Source organism: Pavona decussata, unplaced genomic scaffold, assembly GCF_977016875.1.
Source record: "Pavona decussata unplaced genomic scaffold, jaPavDecu1.1 SCAFFOLD_202, whole genome shotgun sequence".
Classification (NCBI taxonomy): Eukaryota; Metazoa; Cnidaria; class Anthozoa; order Scleractinia; family Agariciidae; genus Pavona; species Pavona decussata.
In genome coordinates this window covers 1,697,642-1,715,000 of record NW_028145610.1, presented here as the reverse complement: position 1 = coordinate 1,715,000, position 17,359 = coordinate 1,697,642, and the positions used below count along the sequence as shown (strand labels likewise).

The window sequence follows — 17,359 nt, the reverse complement described above, 5'->3', positions numbered from 1 at the left end:
GTATACAGCGATAGTAAAATCAAAACAAAGTATCGCAGTCTAAGATGTCCTCTCGAATGAAATCGAGAAATGTGTCCTCGATCAAAGTAGGGAGTAGTACAAATGTCCGTAAATGGGAATATGCGAATATGATGCTACTAGTGACGAAAAGGCGCAAACAGTCCTTAAATTCCACCTTGAATTAACAACCCGCTTGCTTTCGTATGCAATATCCAATTGCCGTCCGGATGGAGTTATGTCACAATTTTGTCAAAAGATCTGCAAGCAAAATGACTTATGGAGTATAAATTGCAGAATACCTTGCCACAAGCAACTTACCTTTGAGTCATCGGAAGAGAAAAATCGAACTTAATGCAGAAAGGCGCTGTTGTGCTTCCCTCAGTTCGTCACTTCCGCGGCTGATGAGCAGAAAGTGAAAGTGATGAACGTCGGGAAGATGTTCACCCATTCCCATGGTGCCATTCGGATGCAAGTCACGCGATAAGGGATTCATCACGCAAGCTTAATATTTCTGATCAGGCTAAGGTCACGTCATTTACAATATTCGGATGCGTCACGCGATAACGGATTTTAAAGCCGGCTACTAATTAATATTCTGATCAAAGCTAACGCACGTCATTTATATGGTCAGAATGAGTTCTGGGTAATACATAACAGGGGGTGGGGATTCTGAGGTTAAAAACAGGTTGGGTTGCCATGAAAAACAGTCCATGGGGGGATTTTTTATCAGAAGGATTTTGTGTCTGAGACTATAAGGGGGTGAAATACATATGGTGGGAGGTTTATATTCACCAAGTCCGATCTTGTGAGTTTACGTGATGGGGAGAACCGTGCGTCCCTGAACAAAACCACACCCTGAAGTTTCTTATTTAACTAAATTGTGTAATTCCTAGTGAGAAATTAGACTGTTCAAGTACACATGTATTAAACTCACCACCAGATGCCCTCCAAACCTGTGGAATTATTTTTAGTACCCCTTCACGAAAACTTCTATAAATCATATGCTTTTGGTGATCTTGGAACTGATCTGATTCTTCTTCAAAAATAGCTTATATATCATTTGGAATTAATTTTAATAATCCTAGTCAATTCTGCTGTTCTATAGATTTTCATCTCAAAATTTTACACCTCTTTTTTTCAGTTGTTCTCTTTTTCATATAAATGAGCAAGGTGTTACTTTATCAGACAGCTTACTAGTTATGTGCTGAAGCAACTGGTGAGACAGTGGTTCAAACCAATTTAGTTTGGCTGATTTGAATAACCTCAACATTGACAAGCAGTCTAATTTTTAATAAATTTGATGTACGTATCCACCACAGTTAACTGTGCTATCTGAGGGTGGTGTTAAATTCAGAGTCCTAAGGGGGGAGGGTATTTGGAACCTCTCAGCCCTGAAACTTCAGCCGTGGAGTCAGGAACCTGAAGCCTTCCTCTTCTTCAAGCCTGGACAAAAATGCTAATTCTAGGTAAAGGAAACCCTGGGGTGAAAAACATAGAGCCCCGATATTTCTGTCTTGGAACGATAGAGACCTCCATTATATGGGATGGAGTCCTGTGCCCAGTTATATAAAGCATCTTAATTAAAGACAAGTACTGGGAGGCAGTTTTCTGGAGTCATTCCTTGCCTTCTGAAGGATTTTCTTGAGTACTATGTTTAATCACTCAGCTTATCTAAGGCAGTTTATTGATGATAAAGAGCACGAGTAAATCATTCAGAATGCAGGGAACGACTGCAGAAAACTTCCACTTATCTTAAGATGTTTTATGCAACCCAGCACTAAAGCCCTTTGGAACCCTGAAATAACCCAGTATACAGTCCAAAATAAATAATTTATACTGCAAATGTAAATGTTTCAGGAGGAAGGATATTACAATGAAAAGAAAATGACAAATGTGTTCTTGATCTATTTTTTTTTTTTCATACTTAGGTAAAACTGTTCACAAACTAACATAATTTACAGTAATATGGTCATCCCAAAGACAGCTTCATAAACTTATTATATTTTTATGACTTAGATAGGAATATGTGAATTGCCAGTTGCAGTTCACAAAGATGTACATACTTTTTATCCTTTGATCCTTTGAAATGCACATCAACAGGGCTAAATTTTTCCTGTTTATGTCCAAGAAGAGGACACCAAAAAGTTTGGCTAATAATCACAAAATTTCATTGATCTCGAAGAAGTTTGAGTGATTTGGTTGAGAAAAAAAAAAAGAGTTAATTACACCAAAACTAAGAAAGTCAAGGACACTAACAATCACTACTGGAATGTGTATTGGTCTGTGACTAATCAAAGGAAAACTAGAAAAAAAAAAAAAGAAAAAAACACAAAATAATTACCATTCAAGCTTGGATTTGTTAATCTTGGATCTATCTGATTGGTTTTCTTCACCAGCATAATGACCATCTCATTCGAGAAATATTTCTAGTGTGTTCACTGTTTTCTTAGTTTCAAATAACAGAAAATTAATCTGACGAGAAGACACCTTTAGCTTACAAGCTAATTACTGCATCTCTTTTCTTCTTCTCTTTTTTTTTTGGAGGGGGGTGGGGGGGGGGGGCTAGGGGGAGGGGGTGTTACATTCCAGAAAAAAAAAAATTTGAGGCATCATCATTCTACTTCATCATCTCTGCAGCCATGATCATTATGAGTACAATAGTGATTGCCATTTACATCACTGGGTTGTCTTTGAAAGGGGTAACTGGCTATTATGGCCTACAGCGACTACAGGTAGCTAATACTTTGAGTTTGAAAATGACTTATAGGCAACAAGAAGAAGAGACTTTGTTGTCAGTGTTTATAACTGGCTACCTTTCTTTGAGGAACTGGTTTTTAACCAAAGCTTAATATGATACACTCTAGTTCAGTCATTGATCATCATTGTCATGTTAACTATCAGTTGTAATCGCGATCATCATCTTCATCATAATTATCATCACCGTTGTCATCCTTCTCCTTCTGCAGACAACATTACCACCCGCCTAATCACCACAAAATAGCACCACAATATATTTATTACAATATCTGACATAGTTCAGCTATTATAGACTGTACAAGAGTAATCACTGCTTCTGGACCATTAAAAGTACCGAGATTTGAAGGGAGGTCATCAGTGTCATCACCATGAAAAAAGTGCAATGGTGCAGATTGTCTGACCTAATGCATTTCTTTTGCTTTGGCAAACAGGTCAGTAGCCGCTTTTTCAATTCTTTTTTTGTATTCCAAATTCTTGTAATTACCCACAGGAACCCCATCCAAACCATACAAGACTCCCCACCAGGCCCCTGCCATCACTCCTGTGCTGTCACTGTCACCACCATGAAACATGGCTCGGCTACAAAGCTCATCCCAGGATGCCCCTGCTCCAAGAAGTGCATCATATGCAATCATTGGTGCATCATGGCCACTGGCCCCAGCCCATCCCTGCCGATAGCTCAATGATTTGTAGAATGCATCACGGTCTACAACAGAATATTGCTCTGGAAACACAGGATCACTGTTGCCATGGAGAATTCCCCTTGTTGTGAGATATGCAGTCCAGGAGTCCGTGAAGTAAGACCAGTGCTCTTCATTCTCCTTGACATCACGGCCAACATTTTTAATGTAACTCATAGCTTTTGGGAGGGTTGATAGGAGTGCTGCACCCCACTCCCGGACAGGTCGGCCTTGGACGGCAAATGAAGTTGACAGAGCAGATGCCAGGGAACCCAGGTAACCTGGAAATAAAAAAAATAGATAAATAAAGTTTGACCTTTTGTTGGCCAAATTCTCCTTGGATAGCAGTTGGATCATGTTCTAATACAACAATAATTATTGATAAATATTCCCACAAAGAATAAAATATTATGTTAGTGATCTTTAATTTGTATAATTTATATGATCTCTCACTTGCAAAGACCTGAAAAATTCTGATGAGGGCAGGAATAAGTGGACATTTATGATTGAAAAGAAGCTGGAATTTGTCAACAAAAAATTACATTGTCAGGGATGACAGGGACATTCCTTAATGCAAATATATAAGGCCCCTTAAGGATATTTGTGATCATAACCATTTATGTGTTCATAATTCATGTCCCAATGTCCAACTATGTCATGTATGAGCATGTGTGCATACTTAGAAACCTAACCATATAAATTAAGGGCTGGTAGCCATTTCCTTTAGTTTACCCTCTCAAATGGTCAGTGAGCCCTACTTCATTTTGGATACATAATTTTCTTTTCCAATTGATACCACGGATTTGTGAAGACATGAACAAAAATCAATGCAAGAAGTTGAAAATTGTCCTCTTCTTCTACCCACACAACATCTAAATCCTGGCCCCAGTTGTTCAAAAAATGGTTAAAATGTACTCCAACCAATACATTTTATCCGCCGCATAGCGAATTATCTGTTGGATAAAGTTATCTGCTCTTTGAACAACCAGGCCTGCTCAATAATGCATGCTGCTCTCAAGAATTGCAAATATATGGTCATTCATAAACTACATTAATTTTACTTTAACGGAAGTCCAGTTAGACATATAAAATTAATGGTATAGAGAGTTTAATTCTAGGGATTCATTTGCAATATTGTTAGTAGACTTAAAAACCGACACTGGGGTCAGATGAAGTAAAGAAGACAGATCTTTCCAAACTTAAGGGTGGTCCTTCAGATTTATCATACCTCCGAAATGAAGTGGGTGACCCCCCATTTTTAGCATTTCCGACACAAGTAACTCACTACCTAGCAACAGCAAAAGTTTTAAATGAAAAAATGAATGTTAGAAGACTTTCGCGGGAATGTTCTTAAATCTTTGAAGGGCTCTTACTGGGTGCTAATTGAGCCAATTTTTTCCCTGTGAGCAAGCTTTCTATTTGGTCAGCCACGAAAGGATATAGCATGAGAGGATTGGAGTGGGGGGCAGGAGAAAGGCCCCTGCACAAGCCCAATCCTCTCGAGGCTTAATTGCTTCACTCGGTGCTCGCGCTATATCCTCTTGCGTCTAACCAAATACACAGCTTGCTTGCTAGCAGGTTGGTGTGTTATCTGATCAGGATTTTACCGACCTAATAACATGTAAATGTAAATGTAAATTTCTAGAATAATTAGCCCTGAATGGTTCTCTCTGCAAGCCCAGCACATTTTGACCAATTTTTTAGAAACTCCGTCTTCACCTCACAACAAAATGAGGCTGAGCATTAATGGACATTTAAAATTATAAGTTGAGACCTTCAGAGATACAAGTATTGAGGCCATCAAATCTTAACTTACTTTTTAATTTCCTACTTGAGATCAAACGGCTATACAAAACAATCTAGTCTCCATGATAGTTAGGTTCTTGAGAAAAATGAAGGCTCTGAGAGACTAATGTTTGGAAAGACCATTTGTCAGGAGTGTACTTAAAATGTACAGTAGCCAGGAGCTCATGCCCCAAGGCCTCTGTGTCTCATACTAAGCCTCGGAGTCAACTTTTCCCGAGTAGTATATTTTTAGAATGGGTCTCTGGGGACCTTTGGAATGCCAACAGCTTAATTATCAATATGTCCTGACTACCTGTTTAAAGTGCTCAGTTCTAAAAATAAATTTACTTGGGAAAGGGTTGACGCGAGGAATTAACCCTTTGTCTCTTAACATCAAAGAACAAATTCTCCTATCTTGTCCCTATGCCTTTCTTATAAAAGTACCGGGGAGAAGTTATCAATTGAAATGTCAAGAAAATGCACCTTGCTGTTGGGTGATCATTAATCCTTAATTCTCATGACCTCAGGGATTGAAATTAGTATATTTGATATTACAAGGAGAAATTTGATGCTGATCACTGTTAGGGCTTACAGGGTTAAAATTTATACAGATATAGGCTCCTGTCACAGCTCATATTACAGTCAATCCAGGTCACACGTAAACAGTAATTCCAAGAATGAAATGAACATTCGAATTTCTCTTTGTAATGTCCGACGTGTGAATGAAATGTTGAACATCTCTCTGGAAATCGTTCCGAAAAAGACACATTAACTGAAAAAAAGATTCAAAATACGTGGGAAACAATTGTTGTTCTTGAAATATTCAATTTTGCAATGTAAAGAAGAATTCATAGCTTTATACTGTCAAGAAGCTAGGGAAATTTATACGGGAACTCTGAAATCTCGTTGGCGATTTTGAAAACTGACATGCAAATTTCAAAACTCCGTTCAAATTTCAAAAATATCGTTCACGCGTGACCTGGGTTGACTGTAATACTATTAAGTAAACATGAATAAAAAACATCACAAAGTACAGTACCTGTTGGGTGGTTATGAGTCATTCGTCCACTTTCAATACTAATAGCAATGAGATCATCAAGCTTCTCAGGGGAGTTATATAACAGGCCTATGCACATCGACCGCATGGCTGCTCCACATCCACCCCCACGGGGATTAAATGGCACCACATATCCTTGTGGAATGCCAGGTCGGAGCCTTGCACAATTTGACATTGTAGTATCCCCTGGTGCTCGACCGATCATGTCTTCCTAGAAACAAATATTCAAATATAACAGTTATTAAGTATTAATCAAAGTTGTCACTTCTGGACATACCATATTTTGCAATCAATATATAATTTGTAAACTACTACGAAAATCATTCTCTCAAACGTACATGTAAGCCCCCAAAATCTCAGATGTAAATGTCATTCTCATAAATGATATTATTTAGCTCTCCAAAATATTTCTTTTTGACTTAAAAGTCAAAAAGATGAGGAGTGTTTGGGACAAATAATTTGGCTTTTGTGTTTCAAGCTGTTTTGATCATTCAACCCATTTGAATGCAAAATTCCCTTCAATAATAAATTTTTAAAAAACTTTTGTAGCCCTCCCTCCAAGTAAGATCCAAAAAAACTCCATTGCAGAACTTATTTTTGGGAATTAACATATGATAAAAGGTGATTTCAGGGCTTGATAATGTTTTCAGACAACAACAAAACTTTAAATTACATCTGCACAAGCAAATAAATAAGAGAGATAAGTAGCCTAGTACTGCCTAGCTAGGACAGTATAATCTGCACTTAATTTAAGCTCAATTTTACATGTACAGTCGAACCTGTATATAACGGCGCTGTATTAAGCGGCCACCCTCTATTAAGCGGCCAGTTTTTAAAGTCCCGATTTTTTGCTCATACAAACGCTGTATTTGTTACCTGTATTAGGCGGCCACCTCTATTAAGCGGCCGCGGCCACCCTGTAGCAGTCCTATGTTTGTCTTTTTTTTGTTATTTTTACCTGTATTAAGCGGCCACCCTTGAATGAAAACTAAGCCATATGTTATTTTATGCGGTATTTTATTGTGTTTAAAATGCAATCCAGCATCACTATAAAGAAACAACATGTACAAAGCTACTGTAAGCTGATACTCAGACGTTTAATGTTCGCAATGTGCTGAAGTACAGTACCATATCACGAACGCTAAAAAAAGGTTTGTTTTGAATTTGCTTCACTCTTTAGCAAGAAATTCCTCTTTTAGTAACTTGTTCTTCAGCCATGTGACATTGAACATTGTTGATTGTCCTATTGTTTCCTTGCATGAAGTGTTTTTGTATGATACGCCATTAAAATTGACATTAGACCACACCCAGTGAGTATTTTTAGTGATCCTGTATTAAGCGGCCACCTGTATTAAGTGGCCAGTTACTCAAGTCCCGAGGGTGGCCGTTATATACAGGTTCGACTGTAATTATTTACAAAACTCCCAGTCAAAACTGATTGTGTGGGATGGGAAACTCTTGAGGAACATATTCATACCCATATCTTGAAAAATGCTGGGCTAACATTTTTAAAGTTCTCTCATTTTTGTTTCCAAGATGCACTGGAACAAATCACAAGTTGTTCCTTTCAAGAATTGATGTGAGTTCTTTCCTCTTGTTATTCCTCGCAAAGCGAGGTTAATATAAATTTGTCCGGCGGAGCGGAGCTAAGCCGCACGAATTCGAGCGAAAAATATATTTATATATATCTTTGAAGATGTCTGCATTGTTGCCTAGCAACAGTGAAAAACAAAGTATGAATGACGTCAGACAAAGAGAACGTTGCTAGGCAGCAGTAGGTTGGGCCGACACACTGGCGTCAACAGTTTGCTGGAGCAAAATTTGCATACATCGGGAAAGTTTGCTTTCATTGCCGAATCAAATTTCAACTGCAATGTTCATCAATATTCACTGAATAGAAATATCTCTGCAGAATCTTTCCCCTTTCTTCCAGAAAACTTTTTTGGGAAAGATTGCATTGAAGAAATTACACATTTTTCGCCGCTGTAAAATTATTTTCCGTGGGAAATAAATTCATCAAACACGACAGCGCTGCACGCCGTTGTACATTTCGTCGTGTCAGAAATAGATGTCAACCGCAAACTAGCCTGTGGAACTACCAAAAGACCAGGCTCATCAAAATAGTTGCTATGCTCAGTAACCTTTTAATCTCCTCATTTGATGCTACAATACGAGTAAAGAGGGCTTTCCAACCAGACCCAGCTTCGCGAGGTTTTGCGAGTCACATATTTCTAGTTCTAGAATTGTTTTGTAGCTAAGTGAAGGTCTTCTTTCACCTTTTTCTGACAAAAGAGGAAATAAAACCCCATGATACTTCCTGTTAATTAAGAAAAAAACTGTAGTAACAAAAATTATCATGCTTTATCTAGGTTGTAACATGTCACAAGAAAGAATAAAGAAACAAACAAGTAGATTTAATTAACTAAATAAATAAATAAATAAATAAATAAACAATAACTAAGATAGGAAATAGAAAAAAAAGGATCACTTAGCATATAGACATCTAAATATAAATGACCATAATGTGCCCGTTGTAGCTAAACAGTCACATAATACAAATACCCACCATACTGGAGAGACCCTGGAGAGCAAGCTATGCACAGTGGGACATCCAAAACTAAGAAAATTCAAGTTTGGCTGGATTAAGGTGACTCCATACAGTTATTTGGCGCACAGCGACTGGGTTCTATAATGGGGCAAACAGTTTTCTAACTGATACGGGAATTTTCATTATGCTGGCGCACAAAACAAGGCCAGTTTTAGGATGAAAAATAAGGCTATTTTAATGAGTTTTCCACTGTGAATTTTTCTGAAAATTGGCTCAATGTTAGGATAATTTTTAGCTGGTATTTGTACTCCAAAAAATCTTAGGAAGAATTGTACACGGATCTTTAACAACTGGAATAAATGGCAAAAACGATAATTGCAGAAATTGGCCAAACGTCATACATGTATGTACAGAATTTGTTCTGACTTTACGAGGAGACATTTTGGAGTTTCTCTCTTCTTTACACAAAAAATAACGGGATTTTACCATGCGATATTCAGACAAACCCGTTTTGAAACTAGCTAGGAGTGAAGGAATCAACAGATGTATCATCGGCTAGTTGCCATGGAAATGGAGTTTACCAGTAGTAACAGTGCTCTTAGTTTGAACCCAGATATTTTCACAGGGCTGAAAGAACCAGAACATCAAGAAAAATATATATATTACTACTAGCGAAAACTGAAGAAACGGTATAGAGCCACCTTAAGTCGCTTTGTTTTAGATGTCCCATTGCAAAACTTGCTGTCCAGCATGGCGGATTCTGTACCATGTGACCGTTCGTTGTAAAGGGCTCATTCTGTTGATGCAGGCTTATGATATAGATCGACTTACCATACTTTCTTTGTACATGGAAGCTAATGTGCTAAAGAGCTCCTCATGTGTCTTCCAAGATGACACCAATGCCTCGGCGGTAGCCAGGTGTAAAACGGTATCATCACTCACCATCCAGCCTTTGATCTCAATATTCTGGAGGCCACCAAGCTCTTGCAATTCTTTATGGATATCTTGTCCAGAATGACAAAATTCCCAGTCGCCATTCTTGTAGCCCAAAGCATCTCCTGTAGCACTTAGGAGCATACAAGCTTTAAACTGATCCTTAGAAAAAGGCATTTTGAAATTGGAATCACCTCTCAATGCAGCACTACCCTTACTGTGACCTAGAAAATAAAAGGAATTAAGTTCTGTGTGAATGGGTTAAGCAGGTTTTAATTTAATATTCAAAGAGATTTCCGTGGACACTGGAACCCTAGAATGCCAGAAACCCAAATCCTTCCTTACTAGTTAGTACATTCATGGCTTCATGAAGACAGCTGAAAGTTAACTTACCGAATACAATTAAGTTATTAATTTTCACCATCTGAGCTCCCTTCATCGGAGTTATCAAATAATTTAGTAACTGTTGGCTGCGCCTGCTTGAAACGCAAAACCAGTAACAATTTTTCAGCGACTATCAAACTAAGAAAGTGTTTAAGGCTTAAAAGGAGTCATACATTTGAAAAAAAGCTCTACTTACGTGCTCCAGAGTCGGGCCATCGCTGGAATATTGCTGTGGATTGTCAATTCTTCCGAAGTAAGCTTTCGTAGGAGAAGCGTACGTGCACACAATCATGCTAGTCGGATCCAGTGTTTCTCGGTTTAATTTGTCACGCGATTTCTCCTACTTGTTCCAACTCTTTGAATGCTTGATCACGGTGGAGAATTTTGTCGTTCATCACACTTTCTCGGCTTAAAAAGGTGTGTTCTTATAACCAGGTAACACAATTTAATATCAATTTAAACCTTTAAAAAGTGTTCATCTTGAGTTTTCTGGGGCTTACAGTGTGTTTTAACATTGGGCTACTCCGGATTTTCGCAGTTTTTGAAAAGATTCACCTATAATGGTGTAAAATCTAAGCGCACAATTTCAGTCGTATAAAGATTTAAAAGTTGAAAAAAGAAAGGAAAGAGAAAGTACTGACAAGAAAGTGCAGGGTTGATGTGTCTATTCGTCTGTTCCTCGATCAATAGACAGGGAGCATCGATCATGAGTCGTACAGAGAGGTAAAAAAGGACAGAATTTACGCTTATGTGTAAAACTATATATAAGCTAATCATTTTATTAACAATGAGATTTATTATGTACAGAACAATTCAGATATAACGCAGATACATAAAACGTCCATATGAGTACTTCATGATTCGCATATTTTTAACAGTTATCCTAAGAAATCGCCCCTAATAATGATATTTATCAGAAATACACCGTCTATTCGGTCGGTAGAATATTCAATAAACGGCTCAATATTATACATCTTAAATATATTCATCTCTCTTTGGACCAAAAGCGGCCATTATCCCATGACGTAACGGCCGCGTTTTGTTCTGCATTTATAGTGGTGGGTACACACCGAACAGCGGCCTCAAAAACAGCTTCTGTATACAGGGAATACAGCCGGACAAGATTGTATGAAAACCGTGACACGAGGTCATACAGCCGTAGGTCGTGTTGGCTAAATCACGCGACATTCCGCAAGATTGAGCAGAATAATTGTTTTGTTATTCAACGCGGGTGCAACAAAGGAAATAGGGAACGTCTGCACGCAGGCTATACATTGATAACAAAGCGCAGTTTTCTTGCAGAAAAGCTGGAGATGATCTTTTTTTGTCACCCTCAATATTCGTCATCTTTATACAACATTGTTTTAAAAATATCAATTGTGTTAAAATTATAGATGATGCTGAATGTTGAGCACATTGGACGGCGTTACAATTTGTTATATGCATACAAGTATATTGTATACCCCAGCTATGTCACGAAATCTGGGTGACTTTAACCCGAAGTTAGTTTTTGTCTCTGTGCGCTTGACAAACATTTGGAACAATTTCCGTCAATAATGATACATGTGGACTTCCATCTAGAGAAAGTGTTCGATAGTCCCAATTTCTAAATCTTTTGGCAGTTTTTCTGTTTTGTTTTTTGCTTTTTAATTTTTTTCGGAAGTTATATCAATAACTGTCTTTAGTTTTAAAATAAAACTATTACAGTTAATTCAAACTCTCTGCAACGACAACCTTCAAGGGGCACTGTCACGAAATTTTCCTAACATGTAAAAGCCAAAAGATATTTTCATCAGTGAAAACCTGCAAACAATGATCCAGTTTCGTAAAAAAGTGGTCTGCCAAGGATGATGCATGCGGATAAATTGGGACTACAACTTGAAAATGTTTGCCTAGCGTTTTCAAGTTTTCTCGTTTTGAGTGGGAAATTTCTCCAGAAAACAACAGAGGTTTACTCTCCCAAGGATAATTCCGTTTGATATCGTCCTCCTGCGGTTGCAGAAACATTTCTTGCTTCAACAAACGTACGGTGGCATGATTTCACCACGGTTTTACAAGAAGGCAGCAAAATTGTCATGACAGTGTCCCTTTCAGACAGACGTTTTTGGTCATCATAGAAGGATTATGGGGTGGTTGTAAATTTAGATTTAGTCAAATTCGTCACTAAGTGTGACGGGGGAAAGAAACAGAACTTTCGCAGTTCCTTGCAAACTAACCCCCAACTATTGCACACACAAAGACCAGACCAGCACACCGGGAACTCCATGCCCTACTCTTTTCGATTACTGTGTGGTTCTTTAACGTCCCACAAGGTTATGAACATGGAAGTGTTGTGAGACGGGTCCTACGGCTTATTGTCCTTATCCGAGAAGACTAGAAAGTCTAGCCATTTGCAGATATCAGAGCAAAGGCAGAGGATTTGTATGAATGAATGACTAGTCAGGACAAGAAAACATGCAGACAAGTGGCCGTAATTTGGAGACTGCAGCCATTAGCAGAGGTTTGAGTGATTGCAACATTGTAACACATCGATACATGTTAGGAGAAACAAATATTTACAGGTTCTGTAAATATTGTTCTCGTAGTTCTCCAACCTCGTTCCCAGGCTATCTCTTCTTCACGTCCCAGGAGAGGCTGATTGTTCTCCAGTATTTCTTGTGGTTCTAGTTGGGAGAATTTGTTTTTATCAATTCAAGACAATATCTTCTTTTTTCCTTTTTTTTTTTTTTTTCATTTGTGATCATTTTACTTTATTCTCATGATGTATGGCATGCCGTGTACCATCGAGTTATGATGTTGTAAGGTTTACAGCATTAAACTTGAGCAATCAGTTGGCCCTTTCTTCAATAATAATGTCTCAAATGGATTCCCTTCAACAGAAAACAAAACTGCAAAGTTACCTTGCAATATGTCGGACAAAGAATTTACTTTGGAAGAGCTCAACTACTTCCGTGTCTGCTACATCACTGCCAACGTCATCCGGAACGGACTGCAGTCCGTGTTTAAACAAGAATGGGACAGAGTCCACGGATGGAGGTTGGGTCCATGGCAGGACACTGAAAAAAATGGACAAGACTTTTTTAACATGGAATCCCCAAAAAGTCGAAACAAGAACGTGAGATTCCTGAGTATCATACAAAATGGAAATACAAGTGAGTGGGACTGTTCATGTTTCTTCTTTGCAATTCTCTTTTCTGATTCGCTTGGATCATTGGCGAGTCCTACAGTTGCCATAAACGTCGATGATCTACGTGTTTTCCGAAACAGAGTTTTTGCACATCTTTCTCAAGCCAGTATTTTGGAGACTGACTTTCAGGCCAACGTGAAATGGGTCTTGAAAACGTTCACAGCTCTGCATCTTGACACAAAAGAGCTACAGGAAGTCAGTAAAGTGAACAGTTTTCCAACTAGGGAACTTCAGCAGCTTCGAGAGCAGATTGGTATCTTGGAAGTGGAACTACAAGCCAAGCCTAAATCCTTCATGTGCCTTCCACCTAAGCCATCCCATCAAGTAACTGAACGAAAATCAGAAGTTGAAACTCTGATGCAGACGTTCATGGACCTCCAAAACACCCATGAAGATGGGTCCGTTGTGACGGTGTATGTCTCCGGTAACCCCGGTTGTGGCAAGAGTCAGATTGCTCGTGAGGTCGGGAAAAAGTTCTATGATGAGGCAGTTTCTGACGGTAACCAGGACGCCTGCGTATTTGTAATGACCTTGAATGCTGAAAGTGAGCAGTCGATACTAGATTCATACTGTCACCTTGCCCGTGAACTTGGGGTTACAGAATACTCGCTGAATAGTATCACTGGGTCAGATTCAAAGTTGAAGCCTGATGAAAGGATTGCCCATCTTAAAACCCTTGTTTCTGCCAAAGCAAAAGACTATTCCACGTGGCTGGTAATATTTGACAATGCCAATGACTTGAGGGGCATACGGAATTGCTGGCCTGATGACAAATGGGGTGGACGTGGTAAAGTTCTCGTTACCACTCAGGACAGTGCCAGTGTACCATTTGCTGATCCTTCCTGTGGACATATTTCCCTTAGTCGAGGAATGCAAATGGACGATGCATTGTCTCTTCTCAGAAACATTTGCCAGTTTTCATGTGATGACGAGGAACTAGAGCAATCTGTTGTCATGGAATTAGATTTACAACCCTTGGCAATCGCTTGTGCCGCACTCTATGTTCGCTATTTGCAGGCCGATGGAGTCACAAATCACGTCAGTCCGGGGACCTCTACCTGGAAGAGTTACCTCAAGAAACTAGGAAAGGGAAAGAGGCATTTGACAGAGAAAATTTACGAACAAACAAGCAAGAATTACCCATTGTCAATGTCATCAGCCGTCACAATGGCTGTGCTTAAGCTTGTGGAGAATGAAGCTTTCAAACACGTAGTCGATTTCCTGGGTTTGGGTGCACCAGCACCAATTGACCTTGACATCATTGTCAGTTTCGTGACAAAACAAGAACCAGATCTTGATGAGGATACGACTGCTGCTGACATAGCGAAGTGCTCTTTGTTGATTCCGCTTGTTCTGGAGGATTGCCGAAGAACTGTCATAAAGGTGCATCGGGTCGTTCATGATGCCTTCAAGAACTACATACTTGACAAGTACAGCAAGGCGAAGATTGCCTCTCTCACCTGCAAGTTCACGGAGACATTATCTCCTTTTGCACAACATAGTTTGTTTCAATTTGACCTGGAGTTTCACATCTCTTCAAAGCAGATGGCTCCTCATTTGGAATCACTCAGCACTTATTTGGAGGCACCATCCAAATGTTTTTCAGATGTAACAAGTCATGAAAGATCTGTATTTAAACATTCATTTCTTAATTTTGGTGATATTTGCAGACAACACGACCTTCTTTCCGCAGCCCAAACGTATTTTGAACATGCCCTTGAGATCTTTAATGGTGCATGCGGTGGTGACGATAGCCAAATTAAGCTAAAAGCAACCATCCTAAACAATTTAGGCATTGTCTATCATGACTTAGGGCAGTTTAAGAAGGCTCAGGATCACCATGAGGATGCTCTGGTTTTGCTGGAAAGTATAAATCCGAACAAACCATCTCATGAAAAAGCGGATTCTTTAATCAAACTTGGAAATGTACTTTTCAGTGTTGGCAACCTTGAAAAAGCAAAAGAATATTTTTGCAAGTCTTTAACAATGAGAGAAATTCTGTATGGTGATGAGCACTCTACTGTTGCTGATGCACTTACCAACCTTGGGATGGTCCATAGCGTGTTGGATGACTTGCAAAGTGCCGAAAACCTTTTCCTAAGATCCTGTACTCTGAGGGAAACAATTTTTGGGAAAATGCATCCACGCGTTGCCGATTCTTTGAGTAATCTTGGTGTTGTATACAGCAAATTAAGCCAGCATGAGAAGGCAATACAATACCACACACAAGCTCTGGAAATGAGAAAAAAACTTTTTTTTGCAAATCATATATTGATCTCCGATTCTTTCAATAATCTTGGTCTGGCTTACAAGTTTGTTGGCAAGCTGGAACAAACCAGGCATTGCTATGAATGTGCACTGCGAATCAGGGAACAAACGTTGGACAAAGAACACCCAGCCGTAGCAGGAATGTTAAGCAACCTTGGTGTGTTGTATATGGATTTGGGTGAATTACAGAAGGCTAAAGACCTGTTCCACAGAGCATTGCAAACCAGGATCGAAGTATTGGGCCTTAATCACTGCGTTGTTGGCGATTGTTTGTTGAACCTCGGACTCGTACACGAACGTTGCAATGAGTACGATGTTGCATCCAGGCATTTTCAGAGAGCTGTGGATATCTATGGATTGACTTATCATACCGGTCACATGTTATACCAGTCCGCAGTTGAAGGCTTAGCACGAGTTTCTCAAGACAATGAGCGTTTTGATCCAACAGAAAGATTCAATTCCAATCCTTCAATTCCATCTCGCTCTGCTGTTCGCTTTCGTTACGCACGATCCAAAAGCAGTAAACGTTCACGGTGTTTGATCTGTTAATTTCGAATTGATTGTAACTGATATATATTGATGGTGAAACACAATTTTTTTCAACGTTTCTTGTTCTAGAATTCAATTCACTTTCTATATTAAAACCCATAACAAAGGCCGGAATTTATATGTAAGCTTTATTTTGTTGAATATTATGTCTACATACTTGGTCTGTTTCACAACTCGCACATTTTTTACTTACAGTGAAGGTTCATGTTGGGAATGTGATGAAAACTGGAAAAGCAACCATTAAAATATTTTGACCCAGGCTTAACAGTTTCTCAATCCTGGTGTTTCTTCCTTGCTTAAGTCAGGTTTGGTACCGAACTCCCCAAGCTCACGGTTGACGTCACATTCGACCGCGTATCAAGGACGCCTGAGAACGAGGCTTCTGTTGAGACAACAGGGTCCAGAGGAGACTGCCATCTTCGCATAAGCCTCGCATACATCTCTCATTGGTGACTCTCATTGGTGCTGTGGCCCCTTATCAATGCAAACTGTCTTCTGTTTCTTTTTGTTGGTTGCGCGGTTCCTTTCACAGTTTATTTTCCACTACAAAAAAAAAAACAGAAAGCAGACGTTGACCACGGGGGCAATATGCGTTGCAAAAAGGGCAGCAAATTTTGACATTTTATGAGCGAGACATGAAGGACATGTTCGCGAGCGAGGCATGAGAGACATGTTCGGTCAGAAGGCCTCTCAAATTTTTACACCAAGTGTTTGAAGCCGTAACTCGAAACATGTCTTGATGATGAAATACATGTCCCACTAAGCTGTTTTGGTAAAAAGAAAAATTTTGAAAAAGTAGACTACATTTTCTACTGGTCAGCTCACTTTGCTTCCTTTTTACATCATGCTGTGTCTACCCATAAATCTTTTTGCAATAGTTGAGTGTTCTTCACTGTAAAAGTCCATCTATACGTTTAGTATTTTATTTTAAATGAGCCCTCCACCCGAGAAGAAATAAAGCGCGTTTTCACAAATAACCGAAAAGCGTTTCCAATAGATGGGTTTATGATGACCATTTTGACCGCCTGTGTTTTATTGAATGGAAGACGTTGGCGAATAAAAGAACATCGTTTTGCGTCTACAAGTGAAGCGTATAGGTGTGACGTAATCTTGTGTGTACTTAGAAATATACGTTTATTTTTATTAAAAAGTCTGATAGTTCAGTCCAAGAAATTAAACCGCCCGATTGCGCAGAGTTTCCCAGAGTCCTA

General features: G+C 39.1%; 3 protein-coding genes across 9 annotated transcripts in view; 1 reads left to right on the top strand and 2 right to left on the bottom strand.

Moving 5' to 3' along the window:
* The window catches only part of LOC146461068 (uncharacterized), a 177,152-nt gene extending 176,379 nt beyond the window's left edge, over nt 1-773 (bottom strand). For 2 of the 3 annotated variants that reach the window (XR_014857482.1, XM_085087316.1), the window contains exon 1: nt 319-773. The gene's annotated coding sequence lies outside the window, so the exon portion shown is untranslated. The remainder of the gene's footprint in view (nt 1-318) is intronic. The other variant, XM_085087314.1, reaches the window with a different exon arrangement.
* A 1,121-nt stretch (nt 774-1,894) lies between these two features.
* Nucleotides 1,895-10,438, bottom strand: LOC146461067 (ADP-ribosylhydrolase ARH1-like). 3 transcript variants are annotated; one of them, XM_085087350.1, is made up of 5 exons: nt 10,341-10,357; nt 10,154-10,236; nt 9,659-9,984; nt 6,262-6,490; nt 3,104-3,718 (listed from the first exon to the last, which is right to left on the bottom strand). In XM_085087350.1, the coding sequence occupies exons 2-5, from the start codon at nt 10,197-10,199 to the stop codon at nt 3,159-3,161; spliced, it is 1,161 nt and encodes a 386-aa protein (XP_084943476.1). In that variant the 5' UTR covers nt 10,200-10,236; nt 10,341-10,357; the 3' UTR covers nt 3,104-3,158. The 3 variants fall into 3 exon arrangements, with proteins under 3 accessions (XP_084943477.1, XP_084943476.1, XP_084943475.1); XM_085087349.1 differs by having other exon boundaries at nt 10,154-10,239; nt 10,341-10,356; XM_085087351.1 differs by lacking the exon at nt 10,154-10,236 and having other exon boundaries at nt 1,895-3,718; nt 10,341-10,438.
* Nucleotides 10,439-10,482: 44 nt separating this feature from the next.
* Nucleotides 10,483-16,408, top strand: LOC146461066 (uncharacterized). Of its 3 annotated transcripts, none has more exons than XM_085087327.1 (2): nt 10,483-10,561; nt 13,024-16,408. In XM_085087327.1, the coding sequence occupies exon 2, from the start codon at nt 13,053-13,055 to the stop codon at nt 16,146-16,148; it is 3,096 nt and encodes a 1,031-aa protein (XP_084943453.1). In that variant the 5' UTR covers nt 10,483-10,561; nt 13,024-13,052; the 3' UTR covers nt 16,149-16,408. The 3 variants fall into 3 exon arrangements, with proteins under 3 accessions (XP_084943453.1, XP_084943454.1, XP_084943455.1); XM_085087328.1 differs by having other exon boundaries at nt 10,500-10,579; XM_085087329.1 differs by lacking the exon at nt 10,483-10,561 and adding an exon at nt 10,822-10,867.
* Nucleotides 16,409-17,359: the final 951 nt, after the last annotated feature.